At 47.9% G+C, this 23,649-nt stretch overlaps 1 protein-coding gene across 13 annotated transcripts in view; it reads right to left on the reverse strand.

Annotated features, from left to right (window-relative positions):
- Positions 1–23,649, reverse strand: part of PACS2 (phosphofurin acidic cluster sorting protein 2) — a 238,099-nt gene that overhangs the window by 55,558 nt on the left and 158,892 nt on the right. For 5 of the 13 annotated variants that reach the window (XM_038765666.1, XM_038765668.1, XM_038765663.1 and 2 more), the window contains exons 9-16: positions 16,444–16,601; positions 14,403–14,493; positions 11,847–11,924; positions 11,631–11,752; positions 5,630–5,765; positions 5,338–5,520; positions 4,975–5,079; positions 1,814–1,920 (exon numbers count right to left, since the gene is read on the reverse strand). In XM_038765666.1, coding sequence (XP_038621594.1) covers positions 1,814–1,920; positions 4,975–5,079; positions 5,338–5,520; positions 5,630–5,765; positions 11,631–11,752; positions 11,847–11,924; positions 14,403–14,493; positions 16,444–16,601 — 980 coding nt within the window. The remainder of the gene's footprint in view (positions 1–1,813; positions 1,921–4,974; positions 5,080–5,337; positions 5,521–5,629; positions 5,766–11,630; positions 11,753–11,846; positions 11,925–14,402; positions 14,494–16,443; positions 16,602–23,649) is intronic. The other 8 variants (XM_038765667.1, XM_038765664.1, XM_038765675.1 and 5 more) reach the window with 6 other exon arrangements.

A 23,649-nucleotide genomic window follows, 5' to 3' on the forward strand; every position in this document is an offset into this window, starting at 1 on the left:
TCCATCCAAACCGCTACCCTGCTAATTCAAGCTCTCATCCTATCCCGTCTGGACTACTGCACTAGCCTTCTCTCTGATCTCCCATCCTCGTGTCTCTCTCCACTTCAATCCATACTTCATGCTGCTGCCCGGATTATCTTTGTCCAGAAACGCTCTGGACATATTACTCCCCTCCTCAAAAACCTCCAATGGCTACCGATCAATCTGCGCATCAAGCAGAAACTCCTCACCCTGGGCTTCAAGGCTCTCCATCACCTCGCCCCCTCCTACCTCACCTCCCTTCTCTCCTTCTCCAGCCCAGCCCGCACCCTCCGCTCCTCTGCCGCTAATCTCCTCACCGTACCTCGTTCTCGCCTGTCCCGCCATCGACCCCCGGCCCACGTCATCCCCCGGGCCTGGAATGCCCTCCCTCTGCCCATCCGCCAAGCTAGCTCTCTTCCTCCCTTCAAGGCCCTGCTGAGAGCTCACCTCCTCCAGGAGGCCTTCCCAGACTGAGCCCCTTCTTTCCTCTCCCCCTCGTCCCCCTCTCCATCCTCCCGTCTTACCTCCTTCCCTTCCCCACAGCACCTGTATATATGTATATATGGTTGTACATATTTATTACTCTATTTATCTATTTATTTATTTATTTTACTTGTACATTTCTATCCTACTTATTTTATTTTGTTGGTATGTTTGGTTCTGTTCTCTGTCTCCCCCTTTTAGACTGTGAGCCCACTGTTTGGTAGGGACTGTCTCTATGTGATGCCAATTTGTACTTCCCAAGCGCTTAGTACAGTGCTCTGCACATAGTAAGCACTCAATAAATACGATTGATTGATTGATTGATTGGGAGTCAGAGGTCATGGGTTCTAATCCCGGCTCCGCCACACGTCTGCTGTGTGACCTTGGGCAAGTCACTTAGCCTCTCTGAGCCTCAGTTACCTCATCTGTAAAATGGGGGTTAAGACTGTGAGCCCCACGTGGGACAACCTGATCACCTTGTATTCCCCCCACCCCAGTGCTTAGAACAGTGCTTTGCACATAGTAAGCACTTAACAAATGCCATTATTGTTATTAAGGAAATCAGGTTGTCCCACTTGGGGTCACAGTCTTAATCCCCATTTTACAGTTGAGGAAACTGAGACACAGAGAAATGAAGTGACTTGCCCAAAGTCACCCAGCTGACAAGTGGCGGAGTCGGAATTAGAACCCATGACCTCTGACTCCAAAGCCCGGGCTCTTTCCACTGAGTCACGCTGGAATGTCTTCATTATGCTTCTCCAGAAAGACCTTTGATTGAAACAAGGAATCTGGGAAGTGGGGGGAAGAGGACCTGATCTGAGAACCGAGCCGACAGTCTACATTAAATGAATTGCCCTTCTACCCAGCCATTCAGGTTTCACGAAACGCAGCGTGGCAGAGCAGATAGAGCGCAAGCCTGGGAGTCAGAAGGTCATGGATTCTAATCCCATCGCCACTTGTCTGCTGTGTGACCTTGGCCAAGTCATTTCACTTCTCTGTGCCTCAGTTACCTCATCTGGCAAATGGAGATTGAGACTGTGGGCCTCACATGGAACAGGGACTTTGTCCAACACGATGAGCTCGTATTCACTTATTCAATCGTATTTATTGAGCGCTTACTGTGTGCACAGCACTGTACTAAGCGCTTGGGAAGTACAAGTCGGCAACATATAGAGTTGGTCCCTATCCAAAAACGGGCTCTTATCTTCCCCAGGGCTTGGTACAGTGGCTGACACCTAGTAAGCGCTAAACAAATACCGTCATCATCATTTGCGGGGACTGACCCAAGTAGAGCCGTTCGAGGACTTACTATCTCTGTATCCGCGAGACAATGGTACTGAACGCCGCCTGAATATCGGCCGAAGAGCAGGTGCAGACCACGGGGAGGGTGTGTTTTTGCAAGATGTCTGAAAGAAACTAAATTAGGCAGAATGACGAGCGTGAACCATTTGGCTACGAAAGACTTTTCACTGGAGCGCTTTCCCCGCCTCCTCCTCCACTACCCTCAGGGACTGGATTCAAGTCAGCTCGAAAAGGTCTTTTCCCCACAGACGTTACTGCAGCTCTGATTCTTAATGTGCAAAGAGGAAACCCCCCACCCTCGCCCCCAACACCCCCCACCACCTCCACCAAAAGACAGGGGCAAATCTCACCACAATCTCACCACAAACCCTGCAAAGGGTTTTACCAAGGACTTGGTCAAATCTGCCACCAAACTTTCCCAATCATCATCATCATCATCATCAATCGTATTTATTGAGCGCTTACTATGTGCAGAGCACTGTACTAAGCGCTTGGGAAGTACAAATTGGCAACATATAGAGACAGTCCCTACCCAACAGTGGGCTCACAGTCTAAAAGGGGAAGACAGAGAACAAAACCAAACATACTAACAAAATAAAATAAATAGAATAGATATGTACAAGTAAAATAAATAGAGTAATAAATATGTACAAACATATATACATATATACAGGTGCATATACATATATACAGCTTCAGGCCTCAGTCTATCCAATCTCTGCCCCCCCCCGCCCCCCCGCACCCATACCTAATTTGATTGGCACGGGGGCAAGGGACACCTTCTGTATTCCCAGCTTGGGCTGTCAATCTAGCAGATTTGGTCGTGGTTGACTAATCAATCAATTAATAATAATAATAATAATAATAATAATGATGGCATTTGTTAAGCGCTTACTATGTGCAAAGCACTGTTCTAAGCGCTGGGGAGGATACAAGGTGATTAGACTGTCTTTTGGACTGTGAGCCCACTGTTGGGTAGGGCCTGTCTCTATATGTTGCCAACTTGTGCTTAGTACAGTGCTCTGCACAAAGTAAGTGCTCAATAAATACGATTGATTGATTGATTGATTGATTAGGTCGTCCCACGTGGGGCTCACAGTCTCAGTCCCCACTTTACAGATGAGGGAACTGAGGCTCAGAGAAGTGAAGTGACTTGCCCAAAGTCACACAGCTGTCAAGTGGCAGGGGCGGGATTAGAACCCACAACCTCTGACTCCCAAGCCCAGGCTCTTTCCACTGAGCCACGCTGCTTCTCTAATTAAGCTCTTTGCGGTCTGGAAATGTCTGTTTTTACTGTTAAATTGTTCTCTCCCAAACACTCAGTAGAGTGCTCTGCACACAGCAAGCGCTCGATAAATACAACGGAATGAATGAATCAATCCATCCATCAATCAATGATATGTATTGAGCGCTTACTCATTCATTCATTCATTCATTCATTCAATCGTATTTATTGAGCGCTTCCTGTGTGCAGAGCACAGCGTGGCTCAGTGGAAAGAGCCCGGGCTTTGGAGTCAGAGGTCATGGGTTCAAATCCCGGCTCCGCCACTTGTCAACTGTGTGACTTTGGGCAAGTCACTTCACTTCTCTGAGCCTCAGTTCACTTGTCAGCTGTGTGACTTTGGGCAAGTCACTTCACTTCAGTTCCCTCATCTGTAAAATGGGGACTAAGACTGTGAGCCCCCCGTGGGACAACCTGATCACCTTGTATCCTCCCCAGCGCTTAGAACAGTGCTTTGCACATAGTAAGCGCTTAACAAATGCCATCATTATTATTATTATTATTATTATTATTATTACTACTAAGCGCTTGGGAAGTACAAGTCGGCAACATATAGAGACGGTCCCTATCCAACAACGGGCTCACGGTCTAGAAGGAGGAGACAGATAACAAAGCAAAACATGTAGACAGGCTTACTGTGTGCAAAGCACTGTACTACGCGCTTGGGAGAGTTCGGGTTAAAATCCTCCTCCCTGACTGAGAATGGGAGCCCTGTGTGGCATTGAATCCAACCTGCTGCTTATCCCACGGGCTTAAAATAATGTTTGACACATAGCAAATGCTTAACAGACGTACCATTAAAAAAAAGGAGTTGGAAGATATGTTCCCAGCCCCTTAGGAGCTGACGATATAGAGGGCGAGAGAGACACCAACATAAATCGATAAATTGCGATTTCTACGGCCTCTGTTGACTGGACATTCCTGTAACGGCCCTGAAATCAAGACGACTGGTAAAAAGCTAAAGGGCAGAGGCTGCTCATGCCTACGCTGGGACCCGGCCATTCAATCAGTAGTATTTATTGAGCGCTCACTGTACCCAAGGCACTGTACTAAGCGCTTGGGAGAGTACAGTATAGCAATAAAAATACATGTTCATTCATGCGCTTGGGAGAGTACAATATAGCAATAAAAACACATGTTTATTCGTGCTCTTGGGAGAGTATGATATAGCAATAAAAAGACATGTTCGTTCATTCATTCACTCATTCAGTCGTATTTACCGAGTGCTTACTGTGTGCAGAGCACTGCATTAAGCGCTTGTTCCCTGGACCTGCCCACCACGAATGAGTTCATTCATTCATTCAATCGTTATTTATTGAGCGCTTACTGTGTGCAGAGCACTGTACTAAGCGCTTGGGAAGTACAAGCCCCCACCCTTCCTCTCCCCCACCTCCCCCTCTCCACCCCCCGCCCCCCCCAGCCTTACCTCCTTCCCTTCCCCACAGCACCTGTATATATGTATATATGTTTGGACATATTTATTATTCCATTTATTTTACTTGTACATATCTATTCTATTTATTTTATTTTGTTAATATGTTTTGTTTTGTTCTCTGTCTCCCCCTTCTAGACCGTGAGCCCACTGTTGGGTAGGGACCGTCTCTAGATGTTGCCAACTTGTACTTCCCAAGCGCTTAGTACAGTGCTCTGCACACAGTATGCGCTCAATAGATACCATTGATTGATTGATTACAATACACAGTAAGCGCTCAATAAATATGATTGATTGATTGATTGATTACAAGTTGTACAACATACAAGACTACAATATAGAGACGGTCCCTACCCAACAGTGGGCTCACAGTCCAGAAGACTGTGTTCTTCCTGTGTGAGGAAGTTCTCAACTTCCTCAATGAGGAAGAGCGCACCGCGGGTCCGCTTCTTACCTGGCCTTGCCAGTCGGAAGTGTTGACCAGGATAATATTCTCGGGTAGCTGGTCGTCGGAGATTAAGATGTGATTCAACTGATCGTACACGGTTTTCCTGGGAATCTGGAGGAAAGACCACACCACAAGACGAACGCTGGAGGGGTCCGCTTTTCCAGCCCAAGGGAGTCCGCCACAGCTCCCACACTGAAACTCCGGTAAGCATTCCAGCCGCAAGCGGTGGGGGGAGGATCGGGGGAGGGATCGGGGCCTCCTTCAAGACGCTCCGCGTGAGGTCCACGGAGGTTCTTCCCGCCTCCCGCCACGGGTTAGTCGGCGAGGCGGGAAAGGTTAGGGCGTGTGCCTTCGGATGCTTCAGTCTACCCTCTTCCAAGTCCTCCTGTGGGCCGGGATCGGGGCCTCTCCGGCCCGGGAGACCGCGTTGGGGGCTTTTGGGTGGGTGGTCTTGGGCAGCTGGAGAACTGAGAACGGAGTCCAGTCACATCTTTGGTGGCGACAGTGACAGCGGTTCCCTGCTCTTCTTTCCCGCCTTCCCGCCTCCTTTCCCTGGTTGAGGATGCGAACAGCGGAAGGGGGTGGGTGGGAAGGGATGGTGACGGTGGATTCCTCAGGGAGGGTGGGAGGAAGGGGCCGGGCGACGACCTCCCCACTTTACCTGCAAGTGATTCCTGGTGTCCGGAGAGCGTTCGTTGTCTAGACTGTTGGCTCTTTCGTTCTGGGGCCTCACTGGCTGCCTTTCCTTCAGCGAGGTGCTCCGTCCCCGCCGGCCAGTCTGCTTCCCCTCTGACCTGCTAAACCAACGGAGGCCTGAACCGAGGGCAAACCCGCCAGCCCCAGGAAGCGGCCGGGATTCATTCATTCATTTATTCAATCGCATTTATTGAGCGCGGCCGGGATTCATTCATTCATTCATTCATTCGTATTTATTGAGCGCTTATTGTGCGCACAGCACTGTACTAAGAGCTTGGGAAGCACAAGTCGGCAACATCTAGAGACGGTCCCTATCCAACAACGGGCTCACAGTCTAGAAGGGGGAGACAGACAACAAAACAAACCACGTGGCCAGGTGTCAAGTCGACAGAACAAATAGAATTAAAGCTAGATGTGCATCATTAACAAAATAAATAGAATAGTAGCTACGTACCAGTAAAATAAATAGAGTAATAAATCTGTACAAACATATATATTGGGGGAAGCAGCATGGCTCAGTGGAAAAGAGCACGGGCTTTGGAGTCAGAGGTCGTGGGTTCAAATCCCGGCTCCGCCACTTGTCAGCTGTGTGACTTTGGGCAAGTCACTTAACTTCTCTGTGCCTCAGTTCCCTCATCTGTAAAATGGGGATGATGACTGTGAGCCCCCCGCGGGACAACCTGATCACCTTGTAACCTCCCCAGCGCTTAGAACAGTGCTTTGCACATAGTAAGCGCTTAATAAATGTCATCATTATTATTATTATATACAGGTGCTGTGGGGAGGGGAAGGAGGTAGGGCGGGGGGGATGGGGAGGAGGAGAGGAAAATGGGGGCTCAGTCTGGGAAGGCCTCTTGGAGGAGGTGAGTTTGAGGATGCTCTCTATATATGTTGCCGACTTGTACTTCCCAAACGCTTAGTACAGTGCTCTGCACACAGCAAGCGCTCAATAAATACGACTGAATGAATGAATGAATGAATGCTGTTCCCAGGACCGGAAGATCCATCGATGGTACTTCAGGCCGTCAATCGCATTTACTGAGCGCTTGCTTTGTGTACAGCACTGTACTAAGCACTTGGGAGAGTACACTATAACAATGAACAGACACATTCCCTAGCCACAACGGGGATACGGTCTAGAGCGGGAGAGACGGACATTAGTAGAAATAAATAAATGACAGATATGTCCATAAGCGAGGTGGGGTTGGGGCAGGGGGTGAATAGAGGGAGTATGTCAGAGAGACGCAGAAGGGAGTGGGAGAAGAGGAAAAGAGGGCTTAGTCAGGGAAGGCCTCTTGGAGGAGATGCCCCTTCCATAAGGCTTTGAATGGGGGAGAGAGTCTGTGTCGGATATGAGGCGGGAGGGCGAGAGGTGGGCGGCGAGATTGACGAGAACGAGGTACAGTGAGAAGGTTGGCATTAGCGAAGCAGCGTGGCTCAGTGGAAAGAGCCCGGGCTTTCGAGTCAGAGGTCATGGGTTCGTATTCCGGCTCTGCCAACTGTCAGCTGTGTGACTTCGGGCAAGTCACTTCACTTCTCTGGGCCTCCGTGACCTCATCTGGAAAATGGGGATGAAGACTGTGAGCCCCCCCCGGGACAACCTGATCACCCTGTAACCTCCCCAGCGCTTAGAACGGTGCTTTGAACATAGAAACACCATCATTATTATTAGAGGAGCGAAGCGTGAGGGCTGGGTTGGAGTGGAAGAGTAGCACCTGAGCGCCTTACAGGGTGCACAGCACTCTAACAAGTCCTGGGGAGAGTTTAATGCAACAGAGTTGGCAGAAGTAACAAGGAGCTTACAGTTTAGAGGGGGAAGATGAGCAGGCCCATCAGATTTTGACAAACGCATTCGGTGAGGAGGGTGTGGAAGATGACATGGAAGAGATTCCCCATCTGTTCTCCCTCCAGTTTAGAGAGTGGGTGCCACGTGGGACAGGGACTATGCCTGACCTGATTCCACTTTTCATTCATTCATTCATTCAATCGCAATTAATTGAGCGCTTACTGTGTGCAGAGCACTATATTAAGCGCTCGGGAAGTACAAGGTGGCAACACATGTATCTATCCCACAGCTTAGTACATTGTTAAGCACACAGTAAGCGCTTAATAAATCCTATTTCTATCACTATAAATTACTAAAAGGCAAGGCTTGAAACAAGCTCTCACAAAGCTCCCGTTGACAGAGAAAACTACCGTTCTCCTTCCCTGCCCCCGTCGGCTCCTCAACTTGTCCCTCTCTGAGATCGATTTCCCAGAAGACCGGACTGGGAGACGGAAGAACGGAGCCTCGGAAAGTTTATTGGAAAGCTTACTCATATCTTAATCCCTACGGGACGGTCTCGGTAAAATGAGTTTCGCCGAATATCGGCTCTGAAGAAGCGTTTCACTCATTTCTTCTAGGTTAAAATTGAATCCAATCTGTTGGTAATCCAGTAACTGACGCTGATGGATTCTCCCTAGAGTTTTGGGAGGGTTTCGGGGAACCAGAGTCTCCTTCAAATTTCAGTTTTCTCGGGTCAGTAAAAATCCCCAGAATCAATGAAAAGGCAATTCATGAAGAACTGATTAGGATGGTTCCTAAAAAGCTTTCCCAGGGATATGTTCCTGAAAGTTCCTCACACAAGTGGCCCCAGACACAGAGCAGGACAGAAATGTGATATTTTTTCTCCTCCAGCCCTCTGGGGTTTCCCATATTTTTCTTCTCTAGCCCCCAGCCGCTGAGCTCCCAGGTAAAAGCTGAATTATACTTCCCAAGCGCTTAGTACAGTGCTCTGCACACAGTAAGCGCTCAATAAATACGACTGAATGAATGAATGAATGAATAAAAGGGAATACATCCCATCCCCAAGTGTTGCAGCTCCTCGTGACCACTATCTTTTGTGGTGATAAACTGCGAGAAGCCGCATGGCGTAGTGAATACGGCACTAGGGCCTAAGAATCAGAAGGTCATGGGTTCTAGTCCCGGCTCTGCCACTTGCGTGCTGTGTGACCTTGGGCTAGTCATTTCACTTCTCAGTGCTTCAGTTACCCCATCTGTAAAATGGGGATTGAGACTGCGAGCCTCATGTGGGACAGAGACTGCATCAACCCAATTTGCTTGTATCCACCCCAGTGGTTAGTACTGTGCTGGGCACATAGTAAGCACTTAATAAATGCCATTATTATTATTATTATCATTATTATCACCTAACCAGAGGCCCCATAAGCCTCTTCTAATCTCCTGCTTCAGGGCCCATGGTCCCGCTTGCAGAAAGCCCTCAGACCAAACCGACGACTATCTGAGTCTGTGGTCAAGATAATAATAATAATAATCAATCAATCAATCGTATTTATTGAGTGCTTACTGTGTGCAGAGCACATAGTAAGCACTTAATAAGTGCCATTATTATTATTATCATTATTATCATCTAACCAGAGGCCCCATAAGCCTCTTCTTATCTCCCGCTTCAGGGCCCACGGTCCCGCTTGCAGAAAGCCCTCAGACCAAACCGACAACTATCTGAGCCTGTGGCCAAGATAATAATAATAATAATCAATCAATCAATCGTATTTATTGAGTGCTTACTGTGTGCAGAGCACATAGTAAGCACTTAATAAATGCCATTATTATTATCATCATTACTATCACCTAACCAGAGGCCCCATAAGCCTGTTCTTATCTCCCGCTTCAGGGCCCACGGTCCCGCTTGCAGAAAGCCCTCAGACCAAACTGACAACTATCTGAACCTGTGGCCAAGATAATAATAATAATCATCAATCAATCAATCGTATTTATTGAGTGCTTACTGTGTGCAGAGCACACAGTAAGCACTTAATAAATGCCATTATTATTATTATCATTACTATCACCTAACCAGAGGCCCCATAAGCCTCTTCTTATCTCCTGCTTCAGGGCCCATGGTCCCGCTTGCAGAAAGCCCTCAGACCAAACTGACAACTATCTGAGCCTGTGGCCAAGATAATAATAATAATAATCAATCAATCAATCAATCGTATTTTTTGAGCGCTTACTGTGTGCAGAGCACTGTCCTAAGCGCTTGAGAAGTACAAGGTGGCAACATAAAGAGATGGTCCCTACCCAACAGTGGGCTCACAGTCTAGAAGGGGGAGACAGAGAATAAAACCAAACGTATTAACAAAATAAAATAAATAGAATAGATATGTACAAGTAAAATAAATAGAGTAATAAATATGTACAAACATATATACAGGTGCTGTGGGGAAGGGAAGGAGGTAAGGCAGGGGGGATGGAGAGAGGGAGGAGGGGAGTATTTATTTTATTTTGTTAGTATGGTTTTGTTCTCTGTCTCCCCCTTTTAGACTGTGAGCCCACTGTTGGGTAGGGACTGTCTCTATATGTTGCCAACTTGTACTTCCCAAGCGCTTAGTACAGTGCTCTGCACACAGTAAACGCTCAATAAATACGACTGATTGATTGATTGATTGAGTATTTGTTATGTGGCAGGCACAATACTAAGCGCAGAAGTGGAAACGGCGTGGCTTAGTGGAAAGAGCATGGGCTGGGGAGTAAGAGGTCATGGGTTCTAATCCTTGCTCCGCCCCTTGTCAGCTGTGTGACTTTGGGCAAGTCACTTAACTTCTCTGTGCCTCAGTTACCTCCAAGTGGGACAACCTGATGACCTTGTATCTACCCCAGTGCTCAGAACAGTGCTGGGCACATAGTAAGTGCTTAACAACTACCAACATTACTAAACAAGCAGATCAAGTTGGACACCATCCCTGTCCCATATGGGCCTCACAGTCTCAATCCCCATTTTACGGATGAGGTAACTGTGGCAGAGAGGAGTGAAATGACTTGCCCGAGGTCACACAGCAGATAAGTGGAAGAGCCGGCCCATCGTCCATCCACTATGCCATGCTTCTCCCAGATGAAAAGCAGCGTGGCCTGGGAGCCAGGGAAACTGGGATCTAATCCGGGCTCCGGCACTTAATACTGATGTTATTTGTTAAGCGCTTACTATCATCATCAGTCGCATTTATTGAGCGCTTACTATGTGCAGAGCACTGTACTAAGCGCTTGGGAAGTACAAATTGGCAACATATAGAGACAGTCCCTACCCAACAGTGGGCTCACAGTCTAAAAGGTTACTATGTGCAAAGCACTGTTCTAAGCGCTGGAAGAAGTCTGCTGTGTGACCTTGGGCAAGTCATTTCACTTCTCTGAGACTCAGTTACCTCGTCCATAAAACGGGGCTTCAGACAGTGAGCCCCATGTGGGACAGGGACTGTGTCGAACCTGGCTGGTTTGTATCTACTCCAGCAATTAGTACAGTCCCTGACACATAGTAAGCGCTTAACAAATACCACGAACAGAAAAATCCCCATAATACCAACATGGGGTGGGGAACTCAACCGACCTTGGCATGACCCCATCCCCCCGCCTTACCTCCTTCCACTCTCCACAGTACCTGTATAAATGTATATATGTTTGTACATATTTATTACTCTATTTTACTTGTACATGTCTATTCTATTTATTTTATTAGTATGTTTGGTTTTGTTCTCTGTCTCCCCCTTTTAGACTGTGAGCCCACTGTTGGGTAGGGACCGTCTCAATATGTTGCCAACTTGGACTTCCCAAGCGCTTAGTACAGTGCTCTGCACACAATAGGCGCTCAATAAATACGACTGATGATGATGATGATTTATTTATTTTACTTGTACATATTTATTCTATTTATTTTATTTAGTTAATATATTTTGTTTTGTTGTCTGACTCCCCCTTCTAGACTGTAAGCCCGCTGGTGGGTAGGGACCGTCTCTATATGTTGCCAACTTGGACTTCCCAAGCGCTTACTATAGTGCTGTGCACACCGTAAGTGCTCAATAAATATGATTGAATGAATGAATGAATGAGTGACCGCATACCCACGACCCCAATCAGACCCGGGCTACCATAGGGAGAGGTGGGCAATGCAACTGTTGGGTCTGATGCAACTTACCTGGTGGAAGGGATAATTAAGGACTCCGTCTTGGTGATCTTCCCGCTCGGTGGAAGTTTCTCAATGAACACATCCAGCGTGGAGAGCTCGGCTTCCTGGCTGTCTTCTTGCTGGCTGGGCTCCTGGGGAGGCAAACTGTGCGTCAGGAGGGAAAGCACTGCAGAAATACCACCATCGTCCACGGCTGCAGAAGCAACTGAGAACAGGAGGACTTACATAAGACACTGTGTCAGGGACACTTTCGCCCGGATGTTTGATCCCCAGGCTTCTTGTCTTTTCAGGCACTTCCATCTGCTTCAGATGAGACAGAAGTCAAAAGGGAAGCCAGAACTGAAACACGATACCGAGAGTGTGTTTGTGCCTTTCCAAAGCAGGTAGACGGGGCGCTTGGAATGGTAGCCAGAGGAACCCAAAGGAATGAAGAGAGAGAGTGTGAGAGACAAAGAGAGAGAGAGAAAGACGAAGAAGAAAGAGAAGGCTACACGGCAACTGAGGAGATTCGGGAGTAAGGCCGGCCCCCCACTTCCACCTCTTCCCGGTCTCCCTGAGTCCTGGGCTCGCTAGACTCTCAAGAAGCCAGTTGAATTAGGTGACACCCACGCCAGCCCGCTGAATCAATCAATCAATCAATCAATCAATCAATCGCATTTATTAAGCGTTTACTGTGTGCAGAGCACTGTACTAAGTGCTTGGGAAGTACAAGTTGGCAACATATAGAGACAGTCCCTACCCAACAGTGGGCTCACAGTCTAAAAAGGGGGAGACAGAGAACAAAACCAAAACATACTAACAAAATAAAATAAATAGAATAGATATGTACAAGTAAAATAAATAAATAGAGTAATAAATATGTACAAACATATATCCATATATACAGGTGCTGTGGGGAAGAAAAGGAGGTAAGATGGGGGGATGGAGAGGGGGACAAGGGGGAGAGGAAGGAAGGGGCTCAGTCTGGGAATCTACCTGACTACTTTCTTGGTGGACTAAAATCCAACTCCTGATTAGCTGCAATAACTGTGAGGGAAAGATCACGTGGCAGAGAATCCCAAACCACTACTTATTTTTCTTGGGAATGAATTTCTGAACGGCATCTGAATCGAACTCATGACACTACATGAGTAGTCTACGCACTGTCCAGGGAGTATCAACTTGACAGCTTCGGAGGCCCTAGGTCCTTTTTTTTTTGCCAGATCCCCACCATGCCCAGCCGTGTGTGATTTCATGCTGGTGTTTAGGACGCAGTCCCGCTCTGGCTAAAGGCTTCAGGAAGTTCTTGGCCTCAGCCTATTCATCATCATCATCATCATCAATCGTATTTATTGAGCGCTTACTATGTGCACAGCACTGTACTAAGTGCTTGGGAAGTACAAATTGGAAACATATAGAGATGGTCCCTACCCAACAGTGGGCTCACAGTCTAAAAGGGGGAGACAGAGAACAAAACCAAACATACTAACAAAATAAAATAAATAGAATAGATATGTACAAGTAAAATAAATAAATAAATAAATAGAGGAATAAATATGTACAAACATATATACATATATACAGGTGTTGTGGGGAAGGGAAGGAGGTAAGATGGGGGGATGGAGAGGGGGACGAGGGAGAGAGGAAGGAAGGGGCTCAGTCTGGGAAGGCCTCCTGGAGGAGGTGAGCTCTCAGCAGGGCCTTGAAGGGAGGAAGAGAGCTAGCTTGGCGGATGGGCAGAGGGAGGGCATATTCAGGAAGAGAGAATGGGTTGGGTGGCTTTGGGAATTAGTATTACTACTGTGGCATTTGGGAAATGCCAGGCACTGTTCTAAGCCCTGGGGTGCATACAAGCAAATCGGGTTGGACACAGTCCATGTCTCGTGTGGGGCTCACGATCTGAATCCCCATTTTAGGGCTGATGGAACTGAGGCCCAGAGAAGGGACGTGACTGGCCTCAGGCCACCCAGCAGACAAGTGGCAGAGCCGGGATTAGAACCCAGGTCCTTCTGACGCCCAGGCCCGGGCTCTAGCCACTAGGCCACACTGCTTCCAGGCTGTTGGTTGCCTGGCTCTGATCAGGACAGGCCTAAGGCAGCAGAGTGCCTGGAGGCGGACGGAAAGGGCGGAGGATTTGCCGGCTCAATGAAAGCAGCGGGGAAGCCAGTCCCTAAGAGCCAGTCCCACAGCACCTGTATATATGTATATATGTTTGTACATATTTTTTTACTCTATTTATTTATTTATTTAATTTATTTGTAAATATCTATTCTATTTATTTTATTTTGTTAGTATGTTTGGTTTTGTTCTCTGTCTCCCCCTTTTAGACTGTGAGCCCACTGTTGGGTAGGGACTGTCTCTATATGTTGCCAATTTGTACTTCCCAAGCGCTTAGTACAGTGCTCTGCACATAGTAAGCGCTCAATAAATACAATTGATGATGATGAGTCTGTAGAGCCAGTGTGAAGAGTCCTGGGGTCAAACTACCAGAATTCGGTGCTCTGCAACCAGGAAACACTCTTATAAAGACGATTATTAATATCATCATTATTAATCATCGTCATCATAATGAACCTGCTCTACACAGAGGTGATTAAAAAGCGAGACCGCTATCCTCAGTGCCTGGGGTCAGGGAGACTGCTGCAGTGAGGTGAGATGAAAGAGGCCACAAGGTATCGATAATATGAAGTAGCGGTGCTCATAAGCAGTGCCTAGGCAGACCTGAGCTAGAGAAAGGACAGGTTGGGCGCGCAGCCAGAGGAAACGCCAGCCAACCACACTCCCTCGCAGACGATTACTCACCGGACTCGGGGGCTCCTTTTGACTCCGGACGCTGTGGATGCTTCCGATTTCCGTCTGAGAGCTGGAGTGTGATAAGCCTTCAAAATAAGGTCTAGAAGGTGAACAAAATGGAAGGTCGCGGCTTTATCGCCTCCGCACCTCTCCCCGAGATCCCCACGCACGCCTCCCTTGCACGAGGAGGACGGGGCCGTCTCCTGGGTGGTCGCGGAGGGAGGGGTCCCTGGGATTTTTTCTGGGCGTCCCGCGCATCTCTCCTCTTCGGAGGCTTGGGGAGAGAAGCCCTGTCTGTTCTAAAGAGGAGGGCCGGGGTCGACGGGGAGGTGAGGGGAAGACGGGGAATGCCAGGCGGGGCATTGTCTCTTCTCCCCGCCTCGAAGACCAACATGGCGCGGCTACTGCTCTCTGAAAAAAATCTCTCCCTGATTCTGCTGAAAGACAGGAGAGAGAGAGAGGAAGAGCAGAGGGGGACCCGCAGAAGGGGCAATGCGGAGCAGTGGTGGGGGAAAAGACAAGGTGCTGGGATAGCTAGTGAAACCCCAGAGTTGTACTTCTTTTAAAATGGCATTTACTAAGTGCTTATTAAGTGCTGCGTAGAGAAGCAGCTTGGTACAGTGGATAGAGTCAGAAGGTCATGGTTTCTTATCCTAGCTCAGCCACTTGCCTGCTGTCACGTGTCACTCTCGGCTTCAAGGCTGTCCATCCCCTCGCCTCCTCCTACCTCCCGTCCCTTCTGTCCTTCTCCAGCCCAGCCCGCACCCTCCGCTCCTCTGCCGCTCACCTCCTCACCATGCCTCGTTCTCGCCTGTCCCGCTGTCGACCCCCGGCCCACGAATGCCCCCAATCCCTCTGCGCATCCGCCAAGCTAGCTCTCTTCCTCCCTTCAGAGCCCTACTGAGAGCTCACCTCCTCCAGGAGGCCTTCCCACACTGATCCCCCTCCTTCCTCTCCTCCTCCCCTCGCCCCCCCCTCACTTTGCCTTACCCCCTTCCCCTCCCCATGGCACTTGTATATATTTGTACACATTTATTACTCTATTTTACTTGTTCATATTTACTACTCCATTTATTTTATTAATGATGTGCCTACAGCTATAGTTCCATTTATTCTGACCGTTTTGACACCTGTCTACGTGTTTTGTTGTGTCGTCTGTCTCCCCCTTCTAGACTGTGAGGCCGTTGTTGGGTAGGGATCATCTCTAGATGTTGCTGACTTGTAATCAATCAGTCAATCAATCGCATTTATTGAGCGCTTACTGTGTGCAGAGCACTGTACTAAGCACTTGGGAAGTACAAGTTGGCAACATCTAGAGACGGTCCCTACCCAACAGCGGGCTCTCAGTCTAGAAGGGGGAGTCAGACGACAAAACAAAACATGTAGACGGGTGTCAGAACCGTCAGAATAAATAGAATTACAGCTATTTGAACATCATTAACAAAATAAATAGAATAGTAAATATGTACAAGTAAAATAAATAGAGTAATAAATCTGCACAAATATACATACAAGTGCTGTGGGGAGGGGAAGGAGGTAGGGTGGGGGGGATGGGAAGGAGGAGAGGAAAAAGAGGGCTCAGTGTGGGAAGGCCTCCTGGAGGAGGTGAGCTCTCAGTAGGGCTTTGAAGGGAGGAAGAGAGCTAGCTTGGCGGATGGGCGGAGGGAGGGGATTCCAGGCCCGGGGGAGGATGTGGGCCGGGGGTCGATGGCGGGACAGGCGAGAACGAGGCACGGTGAGGAGATTAGCGGCAGAGGAGCGGAGGGTGCCGGCTGGGCTGGAGAAGGAGAGAAGGGAGGTGAGGTAGGAGGGGGCGAGGGGATGGACAGCCTGGAAGCCCAGGGTGAGGAGTTTCTGCCTGATGCGCAGATTGATTGGTAGCCACTGGAGATTTTTGAGGAGGGGAGTAATATGCCCAGAGCGTTTCTGGACAAAGACAATCCAGGCAGCAGCATGAAGTATGGACTGAAGTGGGGAGAGACAGGAGGATGGGAGAACTCCTGCCCCCAGCACAGCGGGGCGTGGGGAGGGGTGGCGAGCCCTTCCTTACTTTAACTTTGGTTTGGGAGTGCTGAGGACGCTGTCGTCGTCTTCCATCTCGGGCCCGCTGTCGCTGGGGTTCTCAATATCCAAGGTGTCGTACAGAAGGTCCAAGTCTTCCTCCGCTTCTGGGACGTGCTCGGCCGGGTCCTGTTCCGAATCCAGCACCTACGTCCAAGACAGCCATCCATCAGTCGGACTGACTGGGTGTCTGCTGGGGGGGCAGAGCGCTGTGGGATAGAGACTCAAGGGCGGGCTAAGGAAGCTTAGCAATGTGGCATCTCAACGTGGCTCAGTGGAGAGAGCCCGGGCTTTGGAGTCAGAGGTCAAGGGTTCAAATCCCGGCTCTGCCACTTGTCAGCTGTGTGACTTTGGGCAAGTCACTTCACTTCTCTCGGCCTCAGTTCCCTCATCTGTAAAATGGGGATTAAGACTGTGAGCCCCCCGTAGGACAACTGATCACCCTGTAACCTCCCCAGCACATAGAACAGTGCTTTGCACATAATAATCACTTAATAAATGCCATTATTATAATTATTATATCTTTCCTCTACCATCAATCAATCAATCAGTGGTATTTACTGAACGCTTACTGTGTGCAGAGCACTGCACTAAGTGCTTGCGAGAGTACAACGCGGTAGAATTAGCAGACACATTCCCTGCCCGTAACAAGAGGGGAGGCTAGAGGGGAGGCAGGTGTCAATATGATTAAATGAACCGTTTCTAATATCACAATTAGAACTTTATCATTATTACTCTTATGTTTGTTAAACACTTTGTGTCATTCATTCAATCATATTTATTGAGCGCTTACTACCTGCTAAGCACCACATTAAGTGCTTGGGAGAGGCCGATACAACAATAGACACATTCCCTGCCCAAAAGGAGTTCACAGTCTAGAGAGGGAGACAGATGTTAATATGCATAAATATCTATTTATTTTACTTGTACATATTTACTATTCTATTTATTTTGTTAATGATGTGCATTTAGCTTTCATTCTACTTGTTCTGATTCATTCATTCATTCAATCGTATTTATTGAGCGCTTACTGTGTGCAGAGCACTGTACTAAGCGCTTGGGAAGTACAAATCGGCATCATATAGAGACGGTCCCTACCCAACAACGGCCTCACAGTCTAGAAGGGGGAAACAGGCAACAATACAGAACCTGTAGACAGGTGTCAAAATCGTCAGAACAAATAGAATTATAGACATAATGCACATTATTAACAAAATAAATAGAATAGTAAATGCTACGCTGTTGATTTGAAAGCTGTCCACATGTTTTGTTTTGTTGTCTGCCTCCCCCTTCTAGACTGTGAGCCCGTTGTTGGGTAGGGACCGTCTCTAGATGTCGCCGACTTGTTCTTCCCAAGCGCTTAGTACAGTGCTGAGCACATAGTAAGCGCTCAATAAATACGACTGAATGAATGAATGAATAGAATAAGGTTCTGTACTTCCCAAGCGCTTAGTACAGTGCTCTGCACACAGTAAGCGCTCAATAAATACGACTGATTGATTGATTGATTGATTCTGGGGTAAATACGAGATCCGTCAGACAGAGTCCCTTTCCCATGTGGGGCTCCCAGTCTAAGTAGGAAGCAGAATAGTGCTCTGCACACAATAAGTGCTCAATAAATACGATTGATTGCTAATAGGCTAACTGAATCCCCATTTTACCGATGAGAAAACTGAGGCCCAGAGAAGTGACTTGCCCCCGATCACACAGCAGGCAACTGGCAGAGCCTGGAGTAGAACATCTCTCTTCCTCCCTTCAAGGCCCTACTGAGAGCTCACCTCCTCCAGGAGGCCTTCCCAGACTGAGCCCCTTCCTTCCTCTCCCCTTCGTCTCCCTCTCCATCCCCCATCTTACCTTCTTCCCTTCCCCACAGCACCTGTGTATACGTATATATGTTTGTACATATTGATTACTCTATTTACTAATTTATTTTACTTGTACATATCTATTCTATTTATTTTATTTTGTTAGCATGTTTGGTTTTGTTCTCTGTCTCCCCCTTCTAGACTGTGAGCCCACTGTTGGGTAGGGACCGTCTCTCTATGTTGCCAACTTGGGACTTCCCAAGCGCTTAGTACAGTGCTCTGCACACAGTAAGCGCTCAATAAATACGATTGATTGATTGATTAAAGAACAGTGCTTTGCACATGGTAAGCGCTTAACACATGCCATTATTATTATTATTACTATTAAAGGGGAGGGAGAATGAGTATTTAATCCCCATTTTGACAGATGAGGAAACTGACGCCCAGAGAAGTGACGGGACTTGCCTAAGGTCACACAGCAGGAAGGTGGAGGAGCTGGATGAAGAATCCAAGCCTCCAGGCTCCCAAGACCGCGCTCTTTCTACCAGGCCACGGAGCCCAGGGCAAGGGACGGTCCTGCTCTCGGCTTCATCGGCGAAGCTGAATCTTTTGCGGAGTCCACGCTTTATTAGCTCGGCCTTCCAACTCCGAAAACACTTGAAAAGCAGAGCGCCTCAGAGGGGAGGTGTGAAGAGGCTATTTCTAAAACTCCTTTATACCAGGTCTTTGTACTCGTGATGAAAAAGCATCCTCAGGAAGATCTTATTCAGAAACCACCAGGATGCCGCGTGGTCGAAAAGGGACACGGCCACCTCCAGCCATCCTTTTCTGATTTTCAATACACGCCGTAGTTGGTTAAAACAAAGCGCTCGTTAATTAGCATGCTCACGCGACGGTTGGGAGAAAACGGTGAAAGATCGGTACTGATAAAGAGACCCCTACAAGGACAGCCGGGTTGGGGCAAAATGAAGGGGTACGAAGGAGCCCATCCTCCCTCCAGACAATCGGCTCGTCTCCAAGGCGACGGGGAGGCGGGGGGTCGCTGTAAATAGACCCACTTAATTCTATTTAATTAGTCCAGAAAGGAGTTCTGAGCTAGGACTGGGCTAAGGAGAGAGAGAGGGAGAGAGAAGCAGAAAGAGAAAAATGTGTGTCTGTGCGTCTGTGGTTGTGTGGATCCCTGACAATAATAATAATGATGGCATTTATTACGCGCTTACTACGTGCAAAGCACTGTTCTAAGCGCTGGGGAGGTTACAAGGGGATCAGGTTGTCCCACGGGGGGCTCCCGGTCTTAATCCCCATTTTAGGCCCAGAGAAGTTAAGTGACTTGCCCAAGGTCACGCAGCAGACATGTGGCGGAGCCGGGATTCGAACCCCTGACCTCTGACTCCAAAGCCCGGGCTCCCCTCCTTCAAAGTTGGGTAGGGACTGTCTCTGTGTGTTGCCAACTTGGACTTCCCGAGCGCTTAGTACAGTGCTCTGCACGCAGTAAGCGCTCAATAAATACGATTGATTGATTGATTGATTGATTATTGAAGGCCCTTCTCCTCCAAGAGGCCTTCCCTAAGCCCCACTTACCCTCTTCTCCCACTCCCTTCTGCGTCACCCTCACTTCCTTCCTTTATTCATCCCCCTCCCAAACCCCACAGCCCTTTCATTCGATCGCATTTACTGAGCGCTTACTGTGTGCAGAGCACTGTACTAAGCGCTTGGGAAGTCCAAGTCGGCGACATCTAGAGACGGTCCCTACCCACCAGCGGGCTCACAGTCTAGAAGGGGGAGACAGGCAACAAAACGTAACATATTAACAAAATAAAATTTCTAATCCCGGCTCCGCCACTCGTCCGCTGCGTGACCTTGGGCAAGTCACTTCAATCAATCAATCAATCGTATTTATTGAGCGCTTACTGTGTGCAGAGCACTGGACTAAGCGCTTGGGAAGTCCAAGTTGGCAACATATAGAGACGGTCCCTACCCAACAGTGGGCTCACAGTCTTCCGCTTCTCTGAGCCTCAGTCCCCTCATCTGTCAAAATGGGATGAAGACCGTGAGCTCCATGGGGGACAGGGACCTTGTCCCGCCTGATGATCTTGTATCTATTCCAGTGCTTAGTACATAGTAAACGCTTAACAAATATCATTAAAAAAATTAATAAATAACAGAGCTTCATTCTGAGAATTCCCCTGCCTGGGGGCGTAACTCGCGGGAGAGGTTCGCTCCTCGGCAACTACACGGAGGGAGAACACGCCAAGCCCACCGATCAGCACGCGGCACGTGGAATGTCCTCTCCCCCCGTCCCCCTCTCCATCCCCCCGCCTTACCTCCTTCCCTTCCCCACAGCACCTGTATATATGTCTATATGTTTGTACATATTTATTACTCTATTTATTTATTGATTTTACTTGTACATATCTATTCTATTTATTTTATTTTGTTAGTATGTTTGGTTTTGTTCTCTGCCTCCCCCTTTTAGACTGCGAGCCCACTGTTGGGTAGGGACTGTCTCTATATGTTGCCAACTTGTACTTCCAGCGCGCTTAGTACAGTGCTCTGCACACAGTAAGCGCTCAATAAATACGACTGATTGATTGATTGATTGATTGAATGTCCGTACGTGTCATTTTATTTACCTGCATTGACTGTGAGCCCGCTCTTCCAGACTGTGAACCCGCTGTTGGGTAGGGACCGTCTCTATATGTTGCTAACTTGTACTTCCCAAGCGCTTACTACAGTGCTCTGCACACAGTAAGCGCTCAGTAAATACGACTGCACGAGTGAATGAATGATGTCTGTCTCCCCCGCTCTGGACTGTAAGCTCACTGTAGGCAGGGAATGTCACCTTTTATTGTTGTGTTGTACTTTCCCAAACGCTCAGTACAGTGCTCCACACATAGTAAGTGCTCAATAAATACGATTTAATGAATGAGCGTCCAAGGCACGCTCTCCTTCTGTCACGGCTTCAACCAGTGACAACTGGTTAGAGCCCATGCCCCCTCCCCAACAAATAATAATAATAATAATAATAACAATAATGATGGTATTTGTTAAGCGCTTACTATGTACAAAGCACTGTTCTAAGCACTGGGGGGATACAAGGTGATCAGGTTGTCCCACCTTTCATCCATTCATTCAATGGTATTTATTGAGCGCTTACTGTGTGCAGAGCACTGTACTAAGTGCTTAGGAAGTACAAGTCGGCAACATATAGAGACGGTCCCTACTCAACAACGGGCTCAAAGTCTAGAAGGGGAAGACGGGTAACAAAACAAAACATGTAGATGGGTGTCAAAATAATCAGAACAAATAGAATTAAAGCTACATGCACATCATTAACAAAATAAATACTAAATATGTACAAGTAAAATAAAGAGTAATCAATCCGTACAAATATATCTACAGGTGCTGTGGGGAGGGGAAGGAGGTAGGGCGGGGGGGGATGGGGAGGAGGAGAGGAAAAAGGGGGCTCAGTAAGGGAAGGCCTCCTGGAGGAGGTGAGCTCCCAGTAGGGCTTTGAATCTGGGGCTCACAATCTTAATCCCCATTTTACAGATGAGGTAACTGAGGCACAGAGAAGTTAATCAATCAATCAATCATATTTATTGAGCTCTTACTGTGTGCAGAGTACTGTAGTAAGTGCTTGGGAAGTACAAGTTGGCAACATACAGAGACAGTCCCTACCCAACAGTGGGCTCACAGTCTAAAAGGGGGAGACAGAGAACAAAACCAAACATACTAACACAATAAAATAAATAGAATAGATATGTACAAGTAAAATAAATAGAGTAATAAATATGTACAAACATACATATATACAGGTGCTGTGGGGAAGGGAAGGAGGTAAGATGGGGGGGATGGAGAGGGGGACGAGGGGGAGAGGAAGGAGGGGGCTCAGTCTGGGAAGGCCTCCTGGAGGAGGTGAGCTCTCAGTAGGGCCTTGAAGGGAGGAAGAGAGCGAGCTTGGCGGAGGGGCAGAGGGATTGGGGGCATTCCAGGCCCGGGGGAGGACGTGGGCCGGGGGTCGATGGAGGGACAGGCGAGAGCGAGGTACGGTGAGGAGATTAGCGGCGGAGGAGCGGAGGGTGCGGGCTGGGCTGGAGAAGGAGAGAAGGGACGGGAGGGAGGAGGGGGCGAGGGGATGGACGGACAGCCTTGAAGCCGAAAGTGAGGAGTTTCTGCCTGATGCGCAGATTGATTGGCAGCCACTGGAGATTTTTGAGGAGGGAACTAACATGCCCAGAGCATTTCTGGACAAAGACAATCCGGGCAGCAGCGTGAAGTATGGATTGAAGTGGGGAGAGACAAGAGGATGGGAGATCGGAGAGGAGGCTGATGCAGTAGTCCAGACAGGATAGGATGAGACAACAGAACAGAGTTGGTAGACAGGATTCCTGCCCAAAATGAGATTCCAGTCCGGAAGCTCCCAAGAGAGAAAGGCATGTTACAGGAATTCCTGCCCAAAATGAGATTCCAGTCTGGAAGCTCCCAAGAGAGAAAGGCATGTAACGGCTGCCCAGCTCACCTCAGACGAGGCTTTAGGCTACTGGGCCAAGTTGACAGGGTCTTCGTTCAGTCGATCATACTTACGGAGCGCTTACGGTGTGCACAGCACTATACTAAGCGCTTGGGAGAATACAATACAATAACAAACAAGATACGTTCCTGCCCATAACAAGCTCACAGCCTAGGGTAGGAGTCAGATATTAATAAATATAGAGAAATTATTCAATCGTATTTATTGAGCGCTTACTGTGTGCAGAGCACTGTACTAAGCGCTTGGGAAGTACAAGTTGGCAACTTGCACTTAATTAAGCACAATTAATTAAGTAATTACTTACTGATTAATTAATTAATGTAATTAATGAGTAAATCAATTATAAATATATAAATAATTATAAATATATACAGATAGATACCTATGTGCTGTGAGGATGGGAGGGAGGATGAATGGAGGAGCAAGTAAGAGGGGCACAGAAGGGAGTGGGAGAAGAGGGGAGGAGGGCGCAGTCAGGGAAGGCTTCCTGGAGGAAGGGTAGTGGTGAAAGACTCATTCATTCATTCATTCAATTGTATTTATTGAGCGCTTACTGTGTGCAGAGCACTGTACTAAGCACTTGGGAAGTACAAGTTGGCAACTTGTACTTAATTAAGCACAAGTGATTAATTAAGTAATTAATTACTTAAGGATTACTTACAGGTTAATTAATTAATGTAACTAATGAGTAAATCAATTAAAATATAAAAATAATTATAAATATATACAGATAGATGCCTATGTGCTGTGAGGATGGGAGGGAGGATGAATGGAGGAGCAAGTAAGAGGGGCACGGAAGGGAGTGGGAGAAGAGGCGAGGAGGGCGCAGTCAGGGAAGGCTTCCTGGAGGAAGGGT

Source organism: Tachyglossus aculeatus, chromosome 23 (genome assembly GCF_015852505.1).
Source record: "Tachyglossus aculeatus isolate mTacAcu1 chromosome 23, mTacAcu1.pri, whole genome shotgun sequence".
NCBI classification, from domain to species: domain Eukaryota; kingdom Metazoa; phylum Chordata; class Mammalia; order Monotremata; family Tachyglossidae; genus Tachyglossus; species Tachyglossus aculeatus.